This window comes from Carcharhinus amblyrhynchos, unplaced genomic scaffold (assembly GCF_965287045.1).
Source record: "Carcharhinus amblyrhynchos unplaced genomic scaffold, sCarAmb.v2.hapA scaffold_77, whole genome shotgun sequence".
Classification (NCBI taxonomy): domain Eukaryota; kingdom Metazoa; phylum Chordata; class Chondrichthyes; order Carcharhiniformes; family Carcharhinidae; genus Carcharhinus; species Carcharhinus amblyrhynchos.
This window is the reverse complement of record NW_027649817.1, coordinates 786189-804019: the sequence shown is the minus strand read 5'-3', so window position 1 is coordinate 804019 and position 17831 is coordinate 786189. Positions and strand designations below refer to the sequence as shown.

At 44.0% G+C, this 17831-nt stretch overlaps 1 protein-coding gene across 1 annotated transcript in view; it reads left to right on the top strand.

Annotated features, from left to right (window-relative positions):
• LOC145337812 (sideroflexin-5-like) overlaps positions 1 to 17831 on the top strand; it is a 206345-nt gene that overhangs the window by 73115 nt on the left and 115399 nt on the right. The window contains exons 8-9 of the mRNA XM_080182664.1: positions 1874 to 1930; positions 4114 to 4179. Coding sequence (XP_080038790.1) covers positions 1874 to 1930; positions 4114 to 4179 — 123 coding nt within the window. The remainder of the gene's footprint in view (positions 1 to 1873; positions 1931 to 4113; positions 4180 to 17831) is intronic.

Genomic DNA, 17831 nt, shown 5'->3' with positions numbered 1-17831 from the left:
CAAACATGCTCATCTCACCTCTAGAATTCAGCTGTTTGCCCATGTTTGGGCCAGGGCTGCAATGAGGACTGGAGCTGGATGCTCCTGGTGAAACTCAAACTGAACATCTGTAAACAGGTTACTGCAGACTAAGCTCAGGCACGCAAGAAGGATGGTCAGGAGAGGAAAACAGCAAGTACAAAACTGAGCAGAAGGGTTAGGAGAGGCATGAAGGTCAGGGAAGAGAAGTGGTGAGTGGAAGGTTCAGGATAAGGAAGTAGCAAGTGGAATTGTCAAGAAAGAGAAGTGACAAACGGTGGGGAGTGGGGAGAGAAGCAAATGAAGTGGTGGTTTTTTAAAGAAATACTGAGCATGTGCTGTAACTGTGCTAAAATGAATATGGAGAATGCGGTTTTTGGGAACTTCCTTAGTTTGCAAACTTCACTGCATATGATTTTTTTTATTAGTGTCACAAATAGGTTTACATTAACACTGAAATGAAGGCACTGTGAAGATCCCCTAATTGCCACGCTCCAGCACTTGTTCTGATACACTGAAGGAGAATTTAGCATGGCCAATGTACCTAACCAGTACGTCTTTCAGACTGCAGGAGAAAACCGGAGCACCTGGAGGAAACCCATGCAGACATGGGGAGAATTTGCAGACTCCACACAGGCAGTGACTTAAGCCAGAAATCGAACCCAGGTCCCTTGCACTGTGAGCCAGCAATACTAATCATTGTGATGTGATCAAGGAGCAGCAGTAGACCATTCAGCCCGTTGACGTATTTTTGCCGGTTAATAAGATCGTGGCTATCTGATGGTAGATTTGAGGTCACATCCTCCCAAACACTGATAACCCATCACCCCCTTGCTTACCAAGAATCTATCCACCTCAGCAAGAACAGGAGAAAACCTCAGACCCACTGAATATTCATGAGACAACCCAAATGGAAAGCATCCAAGAATAGCGAATAAAATGAGATATAAGGAAAGGCTGACACACAGCTGCGAGTTTTTACTTACAAAATTTAGTAACAGATGACTGAATATACTCAAGGTTCCAATGATCCAATTAAAAAGAGGTCAAAACAATTATAGCGGTATTAGCTGCCTAGAGTAGGAAAAACATTGAAGTCCATTAAAAAGGAAACAATTAACTGGTAATAGTATTAAATCCAAACTAACATCATTTATTAAATTCAGGTCGCGCCTAACTAATTCACTGGAATTGTTTAAGGATGTAACCTAACTGGCAGGTGCAATCCATGTTTGTTGTCTTTATTTAGGAAAATCATCCGCTTCCCTGCTGCTCCCAGTGGGGTACTGACTCTTGTTGGGATACAGTTGTATGAGCGTTGGTCACATTATAAGAGGTCAACTATTGACTGAGTTGAGGAGAGATTTCTACACTCAAGGGTGAATGCTCTACTTCAGAGGGTAATGGGTGCTCAGTTACTGAGTATATTCAAGATGGAGATTGACAGATTTTTGTGTATGAAAACAATCCAAGGATTTGGGCTTAGTGTGAGAAATGGCCATTCCTTTGTAAACTTGGACATCTCGAATTGGCGAGCTTTCCCATCGTAGCTGATTCTTTGTTGTGTCGGCGAGCCTTTGGATAAGAATCGAGAAAAGAAACACACACTGATTTTGTTGTTTTACTTTCTTTGACCAGATCTGCTGAGGTCAGCACGAACTAATGTGAACGACCTCGGTAGGGATCGGGTAATGAGCTTGTGATTTGCTGGTCTGTACAGCTCTGTTTCACCCATCAGTTCATTCGAAGATCTAAGATTGTTTCTTTATTAGTAATGTGTTGCTTTTGGATTGTAGTTCACCCTCTTGGTTGAGAATTTGGATTTATATTGACTATTTGTTTTTCTTCCTTGTAGTGGTTGAACCAAAGTCACAATGCCTGTGTGAACTATGCAAACAGAAACGCAACAAAGGTGAGATGAATTTGAAAAGCAATCTATTCCATTGTTTCCAACACAAATTCGTGTATGCGGGACTATCTTGTAGAACCTTATATGCTTTTGATGGAGATCAAATTTCCCCTGGCCAGAAAAGACTGGGGGTCAGAGTTTCAGGATACGGGTTGACCATTTAAAATGGAAATGAGAAATGTCTTCACTCAAATTTGAGCATTTCAAATTCTCTACCCCAGAGCACTGTGGACACTGAAATCAGTTCATTTTTGGATATGAAGGGGTTAGGGTGGGGAAGTGAAGTTCCTGTAAAAGATCAGCCATGTTCTTATTGAATAATCAATCAGGATCAACAAGCTGTATGTTTTACTCGTACTCTTAGTTTTATCTACTCATGCACCACTTGGTTGCCAAAGAAGGACAGGACACTGGCTGTTACTGTTTGTTGAGCACCAGCATGCACTATGTACTTGAGAAGTAGCATGATGTACATTGTGCAATCTATAGTGCTAGTCAACACCAAGACTGAAAAGCATTAGAGGTGTGGCAACTGGGAAATGTCTGAACAAGGTGATGCCAAGCTTGGATTTTTAAAGCCTGAAGATCAAAAGGGAAAACCAAACTTGGGAAAGGGAACATTTTGAGGTGCCTTTACAAATTACAGGAGGGGAGGCGTTGGCCTAGCAGTATTTTCACTGGACTATTAATCCAGAAACTTAACTAATGTGCTGGGGACCCAGGTTCGAATCCCACCACAGCAGATGATGGGATTTGAATTCAATAAAAAATATCTGGAATTAAGAATCTACTGATGACCTTGAAACCAATGTGATTGTTGGAAAAACCCATCTGGCTCACTAATGTCGTTTAGGGAAGGAAATCTGCTGTCCTTACTTGGTCTGGCCTACATGTGACTCCAGAGTCACAGCAATGTGGTTGACTCTCAACTGCAAGCAACTAAATACTGGCCAGCCAGTGACGCCCATGTCCCACAAATAAATAAAAAAAATTGGAAAAAGAGTAAAAATAAAAGGTTGTTTTGTAACTTGGAAGAAACCAGTGCTCAGAACCGTTAGCATCAGTAATGAAAAACAACAGAGAAAAAGGATGAGTTGTGGCATTTGTGGGGGAGAGATAAGGTTTTGGAGAACAATATTTTGCTTGAAGTCTGCCAGGGGCATAAGTGACCTTTGAATGGTCTGGCCAAAGGGCACCTTGAAGGCAGTTTGGAAAGTGTGGTGAGAGTTCGTATTCACATTGCACAATGTGCCAAGGATGTTGGCGAAAGGAGAAACAACAAGTGTGGTACCACCAGTGCTCAAGCTGGCTGTTGCTGACTGAATCTGAGAAACATGTGATGTTAATATGAGGTTGGGACTGGGTCTATTGCAACCATTTTGTGAGTATAACGGGAACAACCTGACCCTTCAGAAACAAACATTCTGTGTCCGAAGGATACCTAAAAAGCATCAACCCCAAAATTGGAGCAGATACTATGGCTGATTGCAAAGCCTTCTGACCAACCTTTAGCACAGCCAAGAAATCGAAGCTGGAATCATCCTAGTTTGAGTGGCTGTGTTCCACAGATGTATTTTCTGATTGATTCATCACAGGATCAGGTTTGGTGAAAATAAGTGTAATTAGTGCAATTTTTATTATTCCAGTGTAAGCAAAGTATCACTTACAGTATTCTAAACTCCATTCCTTGTGCAGGGCCTTGTGTGTGAATATGTGTGGCTTCTAAAATGCTTAAATGAGCCACACTACAATTGTTAATCTCTTTACCATCAGTTCATCTTGTGTAGCTGTCCTGATGACTGCAAGATGTGAAGATTTGACACTTTTTTTTTCACCTCTGTCTGTGCTTTTCTAATTCTGGCATCTTGGCAACCTTGATTTTAATCATTCTTTCAGGCGCATAGGCCCTAAGCCTGGAATTTCCTCTCTATGTTTCTCTTTACTTTGTTTACCTCCTTGAAGCCACTCCTTTAAAACTTTCTTTTCCTGCCAAGCTTTTGATCATCTGACTTAATATGTCCATTATGTGACCAGTTGCCATATTTTATTTTGCCTGTGAAGTGCTTTGCGGCATTTTATTATGTTAAAGATGTGTATAAATATAAGTTGTTGTTGCAGTTTAGATTCAGATGTTATATTTTTAACTTTTTTGAAATAATTGTTCTCGCTCTTCCCGACCTCAACAGCCAACGCCAATGTCTAAGTTCATCTTGGGTTACATCGGAGCAGTCACCAGTGCAGTCTCAATAGCAGTGAGTAATCTTGGCATTTCCCTATATCCACTGTGATCTGCTCAGATGCCTGCAGACATGGGACATGAGGGTTATGGGCTTTAGTCACTTTAGTCTGATTGCAGGTTACTCAGTGTGACTGAGGCAAACACTAATGTTGTAACCAGAAGGGTTAAAATGTTGGCAGCAGGGGGGCGGGAGTGGTTAATGGAACAAATAAGAATGAGGGTCAGCAATGAGAGAACACCAAAAATTTATGAAAACTGGCAAAAAACCAGAGAGAAGATGTAGAGATTTTTTCTTGATGCAGTGTGTTTTATGATCTGAACCAACAGAGGTTCAATCAGCTGAATGGCCTCTTTCTGTATTGTATGATGCTGTAAAGAGGCTATCCAACCAGCAAGGATCAGTTTAGTAATAAAATAGTAATCCTGAACCTGAAACCAAAAGAGAAAATGCTGGAAAATCTCAGCAGGTGTGGCAACATCTGTAAGGAGAAGAGAGCTAACATTTCAAGTCCAGGTGACCCTTTGTCAAAACTTCTCTTTTGGTTAGAGATTCCAGCAGCCACAGTAATTTGCTTTTAATCCTGAACCTGAGATATATTTTCCTCCTTTCACCAATTTTAGCAAAAACATAGATTCAAGTTAAAGTGGTGTCAACTTCTATTCATCCACCTGCACAGGTCTAAACGTTTTCATTGAGATGACTTTGTCTTGGAGATAAAAACTCATCACATGATGGAACCCTGGATTCTCCATCAGTTGACTGATTTTGATCAGTTCCAACAAGTTCACACACATCATATAGTTAATGATTTTTAGAAACAAATTGCACATCCAGGTGGCACACTGTGGGAGAGTTCTTTGTGAACTACGTTTATACAGTAAGGGTAGGAAAACTCGGTAGAATAATATATTTGGAACACAGAAGGAAATGAACAAAACTTCAGTCTTGCACTCATCAGGATAGCTTGCAAGAAGTTGACAATTGTAACAGGATAACAACAATTTACACTTCATGAGACGTGAAGGGCAGGTGAGGGCAGCAGAGTGGCGAAGGTGGTTGCAGGTAACATTTGCATAGGTGCAGTCACTGCGACCAGAAGGCGGATTTCCGGGAATCACCTTCCTTCTTCGTGTAAAGGCAAGGTGACGGCAGCGGAGCGGCAAAGATGATTGGTGATTGCAGGTAACATTTGCGTAGGTGCATTCACTGAGACCAGAAGGTGTTTGTGGAGGAACTGTTATGAAGGGACAGTTAAACCCCAAACACTGCTTTTAATCAAAACAAAAATCATCAGGAGGTCCACAAGCAAGGGAAAGGTGAGTTGGGATTCTTTTATCCTTTTACTTGTGTAAGGGCAGTATGGCAGTTAGAGTAGTGGTATGCTCCTCCTACCAGATGTGGGAAATTAGGGAGCAATCTAGTCTCCCTGACAACTTTGTCTGCAGGAAGTGTGTCCAGTTGCAGCTCCTCACACAACGCATTGTTCGGTTGGAGAGGCAGGTGGATGCACTGTGGAGCATGCAGAGTGTGATAGTCACTAGTTACGTGGAGGTTTTCACACCACAGATTCAAACAGGTAGATGGGTGACCGTCAGGAGAGGCAGATGGGTAGTGCAGGAGTCTCCTGTGGCTATTCCCCTTTCAAACTGTTTTAGATACCATTGAGGAGGATAGCCAGTCAGGGGAAGATACCAGCAGCAGCCAGGCCTATGGCACCCCTTCTGGTTCTGCTTTGGGACTGGATCGGGCAAAGAGCAAGCGAAGCTGTAGTTATAGGAGATTCGCTAGTTAGGGGTACAGAGAGGCATTTGTGTGGCTGTGATCAAGAATCCAGGTTGGTATGTTGCCTCCCTAGTTCCAGGTTCAAGGACATCTCTGAGCGATTGCAGGACATTCTTAAAGGGGAGTGTGAACAGCCAGTGGTTGTTTTACATATTGGTACCAACGACATAGGTAGCAAAAGGGATGACGTCCTGAAGTATGAATATAGAGAGTTAGGCAGAAGGCTAAATTGCAGGACCTTGAAGTTAGTAATTTCTGGACTACTACCAGTACCACGTGCTAGTGAGATAGGGAATAGGAAGATTACGCAGATGAATGCCTGGCTTGAGAGCTGGTGCAGAAGGTAGGGATTTAGATTTTTGGATCCTTGGGATCTTTTCTGGGGAAGGGTGACCTGTTCAAGAGGGATGGGTTACACCTGAACTGGAGGGGGACTAACATCCTGGTGGAGAGATTTCCTAGAGCCACACAGGAGGGTTTAAAGTAGTTTGGCAGCGGGGGGTGGGACCCAAACAGTAGGGCGACAGCAGAGAAGGTTGACGACAGCTCAGAAGTTAAAAACAGCGCATTAAATAGTAAAGGGAGTGTCAGTAATCCTAGTAACAGACAGATTAAGCAAAAGCAAGACAGAGAGCAAGGGAAGTCCAGATTAAATTGCATTTATCTCAATGCAAGAAACCTGACAGGCAAGGCAGATGAACTCAGGGCATTGATAGGTACATGGGAATGGGATATTATAGCAATTAATGAACATGGCTAAGGGAGGGACAGGACTGGCAGCTCAACGTTCCAAGGTACAAATCGTATAGGAAAGATAGGACAGAGGTAAAAGAGGAGGGGGAGTTGCATTTTTGATTGGGGAAAACATCACGGCAGAACTGAGAGGGGATATATCCGAGGGTTCAGCCACTGAGTCTATATGGGTAGAACTGAGAAATAAGAAGGGGGAAATCACTTTGATAGGGTTGTATTATAGGCCCCCAAATAGTCAATGGGAAATTGAGGAGCAAATATGTAAGATTTTAGACAACTACAAGAAAAATAGGGTGGTAATAATAGGGGATTTTAACTTTCCCAACATAGACTGGGACAGCCATGATATTAGAGATTGGATGGAGAGAAATTTGTTGAGTGAATTCAGGGAGAATTTCTCATTCAGTATGTGGATGGCCCGACTAGAGAGAGGGCAAAACTTGACCTCCTCTCTTGGAAAATAGGGAAGGGCAGGTGACAGAAGTGTTAGTGAAGGATTACTTTGGGACCAGTGACCATAATTCTATCAGTTTTAAGATAGCTATGGAGAATGATAAGTCTGGCCCAAAAGTTAAAATTCTAAATTGGGGCAAGGCCAGTTTTGATAGTATCAGGCAGGAACTTTCAAAAGTTAATTGGTGGAATCCGTGGGAAGGTAAAGGGATGTCTGGTAAGTGGGAGGCTTTCAAAAGTGTATTAACCAAGGTTCAGGGTAAGAACATTCCTCTTAAAGGGCAAGGCTGGTCGAAGTAGGGAGCCCTGAATGACTCGGGATATTGAGGCCCCAGTTAAGAAGAAGAAGAAGGAGGCAAATTACATGCATTGGCTGCTGGGATCAGATGAATCCCTTGAAGAGTGTAAAAGGTGTAGGAGTGGAGTAAAGAGAGAAATCAGGAGGGCAAAAGGGGTCGTGGGATTGTTTTGGCAGATAAGGCAAAGGAGAATGCGAAGAGCTTCTACAAATACATGAAGGGCAAAAGAGTAACAAGAGTAGGGAGAGTAGGGCCTCTTAAGAATCAATAAGGTTATCTATGCGTGAATCCACAAGTGATAGGTGAGATCTTAAATGCATATTTCTCATCTGTATTTACTGTTGAGAAAAGCATGGATATTAGGGAACTTGGGAAAATAAATAGTGATGTCTTGCAGAATGTACATATTATAGAAAAAGGGATGTTGGAAGTCTTAAAGCTCATCAAGGTAGATAAATCTCCAGGACTTGATGAAATGCATCCCAGGACATTGTGGGAGGCTAGGGAGGAAATTGCAGGTCCCCTAGCAGAGATATTTAAGAACATAAGAACATAAGAAATAGGAGAAGGAGTAGGCCATCTAGCCCTTCGAGCCTGCCCCGCCATTCAATAAGATCATGGCTGATCTGTTGTGGCTCAGTTCCACTTTCCCGCCCTCTCCCCATAACCCTTAATCCCCTCTCTTATCAAGAACCCATCAACCCGCGTCTTAAAAATATTTAGCGAGGCAGCCTCCACCACTTCAACGGGCAGAGAATTCCAGAGATTCACCACCCTTTGAGTGAAGAAGTTCCTCCTCAACTCCGTTCTAAACCGCCTCCCCTTTATCTTGAGGCTGTGCCCCCTAGTCCTACTGTCTTTTTTGAGCGGGAAGAGTCTCTCCACCTCTATCCTATCCATCCCATTCATCATCTTATACGTCTCAATGAGATCTCCCCTCATTCTTCTAAACTCTAACGAGTACAAGCCTAGTTTATTCAGCCTCTCCTCATAGCTCAATCCCCTCAACTCCGGTATCAGCCTAGTAAACCTCCTCTGCACTCCCTCCAGGGCCAAAATATCCTTGCGCAGGTGCGGTGCCCAAAACTGCACACAGTACTCCAGCTGCGGCCTCACCAATGCCCTATACAGCTGCAGCAAGACCTCCCTACTTTTATATTTTATATTTGAATCATCAATAGTCACGGGTGAGGTGCCTGAAGATTGGAGGGTGGCAAATGTTGTGCCTTTGTTTAAAAAGGGCTGCAGAGAAAAGCCTGAGAACTACAGGCCAGTGAGCCTCACATCTGTGGTGGGTAAGTTGTTGGAAGGTATTTTGAGAGACAGGATCTAGAGGCAGTTAGGGACACAAGGACTGACGAGGGACAGTCAGCATGGCTTTATGAGTGGAAAAATCATGTCTCACAAATTTGAGTTTTTTGAAGAGGTAACCAAGAAGGTAGTTGAGGGCAGTGCAGTTGATGTTGTCCACATGGACTTTAGCAAGGCCTTTGACAAGGTTGTTGCATAACGTTAAATCTCACGGGATCCAGGGTGAGATATCTAAATGGATACAAATTGGCTTCTTGACAGAAGCCAGAGGGTGATTGTAGAAGGTTGTTTTTCAAACTGGAGGCCTGTGACAAGCGATGTGCCTCAGGATCAGTGCTGGGTCCACTGGTATTTTTCATTTATGTTAATGATTTGGATGAGAATATAGGAGGCATGGGTTAGTAAGTTTGTAGATGACACCAAGATTGGTGGCATAGTGAACAATGAAGAAAGTTATCTCTGATTGCAACGGGATCTTGATCAATTGGGCCAGTGGGCTGACTAATGGCAGATGGAGTTTAATTTAGATAAATGCGAGGTGATGCATTTTGGTAGATTGAACCAGGGCAGGGCTTACTCAGTTAATAATAGGCATTGGTGAGAGTTACAGAACAAAGAGATCTTGACTGATCTGATCTGTGCCCCTCATTATTTTATAGATCTCGATAAGATCACCCCCCAGCCTCCTATGCTCCAGAGAGAAAAGTCCCAGTTTAACTAGCCTCGCGTTATAACTCAATCCATCAAGTCCCGGTAGCATCCTAGTGAATCTTTTCTGCATTTGATAATATCCTTTCTATAATAAGGTGACCAGAATTCCAAGTGTGGCCTTACCAATGTGATGTACAACTTCAATGAGACATTCCAACTTCTGTATTCAATGTTCTGACCGATGAAACCAAGCATGCCAAAGCCTTCTTCACCACTTTGTCCACCTGTGACTCCACTTTCAAGGAGCTATAAACACGTACCCCTAGCTCTCTTTGCTCTGTAACTCTCACCAATGCCCTATCGTTAACTGAGTAAGTCCTGTCCTGGTTCAGTCTACCAAAATGCATCACCTTGCAGTTGTTTAAATTAAACTCCATCTGCCATTCACCAGCCCACTGGCCCAATTGATCAAGATCCCATTACAATTGGAGATAACTTCCTTCACTGTGCCACCAATCTTACTGTCATCTGCAAACCTACTAACTGTGTCACCAGGGTACAGCCACACCATTCTCCAACAATTATCAGAGGGAGAGGTGGAATAATCTGCAGCAGCAGGGACACTTTCACAAGGGATAAGTGACCGATTAAACAAAAATAGGGTAAAAAGTCTTTCTTTTCAAGTTCAAGAGTGTTAGAATTGAAGTTCCCTGAGTGGAGGACATTGTTTTTATCAGGTATGAGTTACAATCAGTATTTTAATGCAGATTTTGATGATGAACCAATTATTTTAATATTCCCTCTCCCTCCCCACATGTTTTTTGGATCACCAAATAACCTGCCAGACAGGAGAACAATGTAGAATCATAGGATCCCTGCAGTGCAGAAGCTTAAGTTTATTTATCAGTGTCACAAGTAGGCTTAAATTAACATTACAGTGAGGTTACTGTGAAAATCCTCTAGTTGCCACTCTCGGCACCTGTTCGGGTGCACCGAGGGAGAATTTAGTATGGCCAATGCCAGCACGTCTAACCAGCACATCTTTGGAGTTTGGGGGGAAACTGGACCACCCGGAGGAAACCCATGAAAACACAGGGAAAATGTGCAGACTCCACGTAGACAGTGACCCATGGCTGGGATTGAACCCAGTCCCTGGTGCTGTGAGGCAACAGTGCTAACGACTGGCCCATTGGGCAGGATTTTACAGCCTCCTTCATCCCCAAACTGTAAAATCTTGCTCAAGGTCAACCGACCTTCCCATTGTCTACTCCTCGTTCGCTCAGATTCCTGCGACGGGCGGGATGGCAAAATTCTGGCCATTGAGTCTATATCAACCACAATTCCACCCAGGCCATATCCCTGTAACCCCATGTATTTACTCTGCTAGTCTCCTCGACACTAGGGGACAATTTACCATGACCAATCCACCTAACCTGCATATCTTTTGGAGTGTGGAAGGAAATCAGAGCACCTAGAGGAAACCCATGCAGACACGGGGAGCATGTGGAAACTCCACACAGACAGTAACCTGAGGCTGGATTTGAACCTGGGTCACTGGCACCATGAGAGAAAAGACTGCACGTGATGTGTATGTGATGTGTGAGTAGGATAGTTGAAAACATATCTGAGTAACCCTTGAGGGTTGGAGCTTTCAAGGAGAATCTTGCACCTTCTAAATGCAACACATAGCTTGTATATATCTTTCACGTATATTTGGGGCATATCTAAGGTAATAAAAAAGGGAAAAATGAGTATGTGAGTGGAGCAAAATCCCCAGTATTGTTCTTTGCTGCAAACGTTTTTCTGCCACATTCATCTATCATCCATTGTGCTCTCTGATCTAAATTGGATCCCCATCTATCAGTGCCTTATGTTTTAATATTCTCATCTTGTGTTCCAGTCCCCTCAGGGATGTGCATATCTCTGTAAACTCCTCCAACTTTACAACCCTCCAAGATCTATGTGCTCTTGTTCTGCCCTCTCTAAACTCTACTGCCTTTCTTTTATACTTGCAAATGTTCAATAAAACCTACCTCTTTGACTCCTGATTCCAGTAAAATTTCAAGTGATTAAAGAATTTAATAAGTAGAGAGGAACCATTTCCTCTGATGAGGAAATTCAGAATAAATGTGTGTAACTTTAAATTTACAGTGAGGCCATTCACTAGTGAAACCTAAATGCACTTCTTCACACAAAGGATAATGAAGATCTGGAAACCTCCTCCTAAAAAGTTGCAGCTATTTCTGGGACTCAACTGGAGTCATCAAGAGGTTGATTGATACTTGTTAAGGGACAAACAAGTGCTGTGGAACAAAGGGGTATAAAGATACAGATGAACCATGATCTTAGCTGAACCATGATCTAAGTGAATGGTGGAAGGGTTGACTAGTCTACTCTGTTTCTCACTTTTTGAAGGAAGGCCACCACATTCTAGGGATCAGTTTATACCCTTCATCGGCATTCTGTCCTCAGACTACTAACGTCAGTGGTAAAATTTACCTTCTGACATTTGTCAGATCAGATAGTGGCTGGGTGCATTTCATTGAACTTTTGGTCAGTACATTAATCTGAAGGCATTGCTGGAAGAAATGACAAAAATGTTAGGTGTGGATTTGTGTGACATTGAAATTGTGACTCACGTCCTGTCACAGACTGCTAGAAATTCAATTTGATAGCACAACAGGGATGCTCTAAAACCCACTCTATGTTTGGTGAATGGCGTGCCACACTCAACAAAAGGGTTGCTTTGTCAGTTTTGATTGCTATTGTCCTAGTACAAGGTAGTTCTTCAAATGGCTATCGTTTATTTCTCAGTCTGTTTCTACACCAATTTAAAACTGTTATAAAACCTATTTAATCCTTTCCCACATAAACTACTGCTCCTGTCATTTTACTCTTGCTTGTTCTTGCAGCGCTGGCAAGTTATTTTGTCCATGCCTTGATGCTACATGATCCAATGCTCTGGCTGTGCCTTGCTGTTCTGACTGTGGGTCCATGAATGTTAACCATCCTCTCCACATCCACTGTATCCAGGCCTCACAATATCCTGTAAGTTTCAATAAGATCCCCCCTCATCCTTCTAAACTCCAATGAGTACAGACCCAGAGTCCTCAACCATTCCTCATACGATATGCTCATCACTCCAGCGATCATTCTTATATTCAGAGGGTTGTGAGTCTTCTTGAAAAGTTGGTGGAAGCAAAATCTTTGATAAGCTATTGTTTGACTAGTCTGTGGAACAGCTATCCTAATTTTAGCACAAGCCTTCTGATGGCAGTGAGGACTTCACAGTGTTTACAGGCCTTGGGTGTCCAGTACCTAGGTCTATGCTAAGTGATTCATTTGACTTTGCTCTTATTAGACTTTTTTTGCAGCCGTTTTCCATAACCACTGGGCTTATTAGACGATTTAGGAGAGCAATTAAGAGACAAGTGTTTAATCCTTTCCCACAAGTGAATCAAGTGTTTAATCAAGAGAATCAAGAGATCAAGTGTTTAGGAAGGATAGGCGGGAGGAAAAAGGGGGGAGCGTAGCTCTGCTGATTAAGGATAGCATCAGGGTGGTAGTAAGGGAGGATATAGGAGCCAAAGAGCAGAAAGTGGAATCGTTGTGGGTGGAGATTAGGAACAGCAAAGGGAGGAAGATGCTGGTGGGTGTCGTCTATAGGCCCCCAAATAATGATCTGGAGGTGGGGCGGGCTGTTAACGTGCAAATAAATGCGGCATGCAGGAATGGAACGGCGATAATTATGGGGGATTTTGATCTACATATTGATTGGTCGACCCATGTTGGACGTGGTGGGCTTGAGGAAGAGTTCTTGGAATTCTGCCGGGATAGTTTCCTTGAACAGTGTGTGTTGGAGCCGACGAAGGAGCGAGCTATCTTGGATCTGGTGTTATGTAATGAGGCAGGTAGAATTAGGGACCTTGTGGTGAAGGATCCTCTTGGGAAGAGTGATCATTGTATGGTGGAGTTTCTGATGCAGATGGAGGAGGAGAAAGTGGGGTCCCAGACATGTGTCCTTTGTTTGAACAGAGGGGAGTACAATAGGATGAGAGAGGAATTGGCGAATGTTGACTGGGGGAGCGCATTGGAAGGTAGGTCTGCTGAGGAACAGTGGAGGATCTTTAAGGAGATCTTTCTTGGTGCTCAGCAGAAATTTATTCCGATGGTTAAAAAGGATCGTAGGAGGAGAGATAATCAGCCGTGGATAACGAAGGACGTAAAGGAAAGTGTTAAATTAAAAGCAGATGCGTTTAGAGTAGCTAAGAGTAGTGGGCGAGAAGAGGATTGGGAGAGGTTTAAATATCAACAAAGAATGACAAAGAAGTTGATAAAGAAAGGTAGGATAAACTATGAAGCTGGGCTAGCACTTAATATAAAAAAGGATAGTAAGAGTTTTTATAAATATATAAAAAGGAAGAGGCTGACTAGGACTCTTAGAGGATGAGAGGGGGGCTTAGTGGTAGGGGATGGGGAAATGGCTGAGGCCTTGAATAACTTTTTTGTTTCGGTCTTCACGGAGGAGGACGTGAATAGTTTGCCGGGTGTTAGTGATGGAAAGATGGTAGGAGTGGAGGGCCTGAATGACATTATTGTTACTAGAGAGGCAGTGCTCGAAAGACTGGAGGGACTGATTGTGGACAAGTCCCCAGGACCGGATGGAATGCATCCAAGGGTTCTGAAAGAAATGGTGGAGGTGATAGTGGATGCCTTGGTGATTATTTTCCAAACGTCGCTGGATTCCGGGGAAGTGCCGGAAGATTGGAAAACGGCTGATGTTACGCCGTTGTTTAAGAAGGGTGGCAGGCAAAAGGCAGGGAATTATAGGCTGGTTAGTTTAACGTCTGTTGTAGGTGAAATGTTAGAATCCGTGATCAAGGAGAAAATAGCGAGGCATCTTGAGGAGAGTTGTTTGATAGAGCAGACGCAGCACGGTTTCATTAAGGGGAAGTCGTGTCTGACGAATTTATTGGAGTGCTATGAGAATGTGTCTAGGGCAGTGGATAGAGGAGAGCCGGTGGATGTGGTGTTTCTTGATTTTCAGAAGGCGTTTGATAAGCTGCCGCACAAGAGGTTATTACAGAAGGTCAGGGGGCATGGAGTTGGGGGTAGGGTGTTAGCGTGGATAGAGGATTGGCTGTCAAATAGGAGGCAGAGAGTGGGGGTCAATGGGTGCTATTCGGATTGGCGGTTGGTAACTAGTGGAGTGCCCCAGGGGTCGGTGCTGGGGCCTCAGCTATTTACCATTTATATAGATGATCTGGAGGAGGGAACCGAGTGTATGGTGTCGAAATTTGCTGATGACACCAAGATTGGTGGAACGGCAAATTGTGTGGAAAGTCTGCAGAAGGATCTAGATAGGCTGGGCGAATCGTTGGCAAGTGTGAAGTTGTCCACTTTGGTAGGAATAATGGTAGGAAGGACTATTACTTACATGGCGACAAACTGCAGCATGCAACGGTGCAGAGGGACCTTGGGGTCCTTGTGCATGACTCGCAAAAACCCAGCCTGCAGGTGCAACAGGTGGTCAGGAAGGCTAATGGGATGCTGGCCTTCATAGTGAGGGGGATTGAATATAAAAGTAGGGAGGTCTTGCTGCAACTGTACAGGGCACTGGTGAGGCCGCAGCTGGAGTACTGTGTGCAGTTTTGGTCGCCGCACTTACGCAAGGATATTTTGGCCTTGGAGGAGTGCAGAGGAGGTTTACTAGGCTGATACCGGAGTTGAGGGAGTTGAACTATGAGGAGAGGCTGAATAAACTAGGCTTGTACTCGTTAGAGTTTAGAAGAATGAGGGGAGATCTCATTGAGACGTATAAGATGTTGAATGGGATGGATAGGATAGAGGTGGAGAGGCTTTTCCCGCTCAGAAAGGACAGTAGGACTAGAGGGCACAGCCTCAAGATAAAGGGGGGGGTGGTTTAGAACGGAGTTGAGGAGGAACCTCTTCACTCAAAGGGTGGTGAATCTCTGGAATTCTCTGCCCATTGAAGTGGTGGAGGCTGCCTCGCTAAGTATATTTGAGACGCGGGTTGATAGGTTTTTGATAGGCAAGGGGATTAAGGGTTATGGGGAGAGAGCGGGAAGGTGGAACTGAGACATGACAGATCAGCCATGATCTTATTGAATGGCGGGGCAGGCTCACAGGGCTAGATGGCCTTCTCCTGCTCCTATTACTTTGTAAATACTTTGGCATTGTGCTTTGCTGAGACTGGCTTAGTCTAGGAGCTAAATATATTGGCATGCCTGATAATTGGCACACACTGATGGTTGGAGGGGAGTTAGGGGCATTGAACATAGAACAGTACAGCACAGTACAGGCCCTTCGGCCCTTGATGTTGTGCCAAGCTTTGTCCAATCCCAAGACCAAGCTATCCCACTCCCTATGATTCTGGTGTGCTCCATGTGCCTATCCAATAACCATTTGAAAGTTCCTAAAGTGTCCGACTCCACTGTCACAGCAGACAATCCATTCCACACCCCATTCACTCTCTGAGTAAAGAACCTACCTCAGACCTATATCTCGCACCATAAACTTTATAGTTATGCCCCCTAGTAACAGCTACATCCACTTGAGGAAATAGTCTCTGAATGACCACTCTATTTATCCCTCTCATCATCTTATAAACCTCTATTAAGTCGCCTCTCATCCTCCTCCGCTCTAAAGAGAAAAGCAGTGCAGAGGAGGTTTACTAGGCTGATACCGGAGTTGAGGGGATTGAGCTATGAGGAGAGGCTGAATAAACTAGGCTTGTACTCGTTAGAGTTTAGAAGAATGAGGGGAGATCTCATTGAGACGTATAAGATGATGAATGGGATGGATAGGATAGAGGTGGAGAGACTCTTCCCGCTCAAAAAAGACAGTAGGACTAGGGGGCACAGCCTCAAGATAAAGGGGAGGCGGTTTAGAACGGAGTTGAGGAGGAACTTCTTCACTCAAAGGGTGGTGAATCTCTGGAATTCTCTGCCCGTTGAAGTGGTGGAGGCTGCCTCGCTAAATATTTTTAAGACGCGGGTTGATGGGTTCTTGATAAGAGAGGGGATTAAGGGTTATGGGGAGAGGGCGGGAAAGTGGAACTGAGCCACGACAGATCAGTCAGCCATGATCTTATTGAATGGCGGGGCAGGCTCGAAGGGCTAGATGGCCTACTCCTGCTCCTATTTCTTATGTTCTTATGTTCTCCCTCAATCTTTCCTCATAAGACCTACCCTCCAAACAAGGCAGCATCCTGGTAAATCTCCTCTGCACTCTCTCCAATGCTTCCACATCCTCCTTATAGTGAGGTGACCAGCAGTGCATGCAGTATTCCAAATGTGGTCTCACCAATGTCCTGTACAGTTGAGGCATAACCCCTCAGCTCTTAAACTCAAACCCCCTGTTAACAAATGCTTCACGGCTCTATTCACTTGAGTGGCAAACTTCAGAGATCTGTGGATATGAACCCCAAGGTCTCTCTGTTCCACCACATTCCTCAGAACCCTGCCGTTGACCCTGTAATCTGCATGCAAATCTTTCCTACCAAAATGAATCACCTCGCAATTATCAGGGTTAAACCCCTTCTGCTACTTTTCGGCCCAGCTCTTCATCCTATTAATGTCTCTTTGCAACCTACAACAGCCCTCCACCTCACCCACTACTCCACCAATCTTGGTGTCATCAGCAAATTTACTGACCACCCTTCCGCCCCCTCCTCCAAGTCATTGATAAAAATCACAAATAGCAGAGGACCCAGCACTGATCCTTATGGTACACCGCTGGTAACTGGTCTCCAGTCTGAAAATTTTCCATCACCACCACCCCCTGTCTTCCGCGAGATAGCCAGTTACTTATCCAATCAGCTAAATTTCCTTCTGTCCCACACCTCCTTACTTTCTTCATTAGCCTACCATGGGGAACCTTATCAAACACCTTACTAAAATCCATGTATACAACATGAACTGCTCTACCTTTATCTACACACTTAGTTACCTCCTCAAAGAATTCAATCAAATTTGTGAGGTAAGACTTACCTCTCACAAATCCGTGCTGAGTATCCCGGATTAAGCTGCATCTTTTCAAATGGTCATAAATCCTATCCTTCAGGACCTTTTCCATTAACTTAATGACCACCAAAGTAAGACCAACCGGCCTATAATTACCAGGGTCATTCCTATTTCCTTTCTTGAAGAGAGGAACAATATTCAACACTCTCCAGTCCTCTGGCACAATCCCAGTGCACAGTGAGGATCCAAAGATCAAAGCCATAGGCTCTGCAATCTCATCCCTTGCCTCCCACAATATTCTAGGATGTATCCCATCTGGCCCAGGGGACTTAATGACCCTCAGGTTTTTCACAATTGCTAATACATCTTCCCTCAGAACATCTACCTCCTCCAGCCTATCAGCCTGTATCACACTCGCATGGCCCCTCTC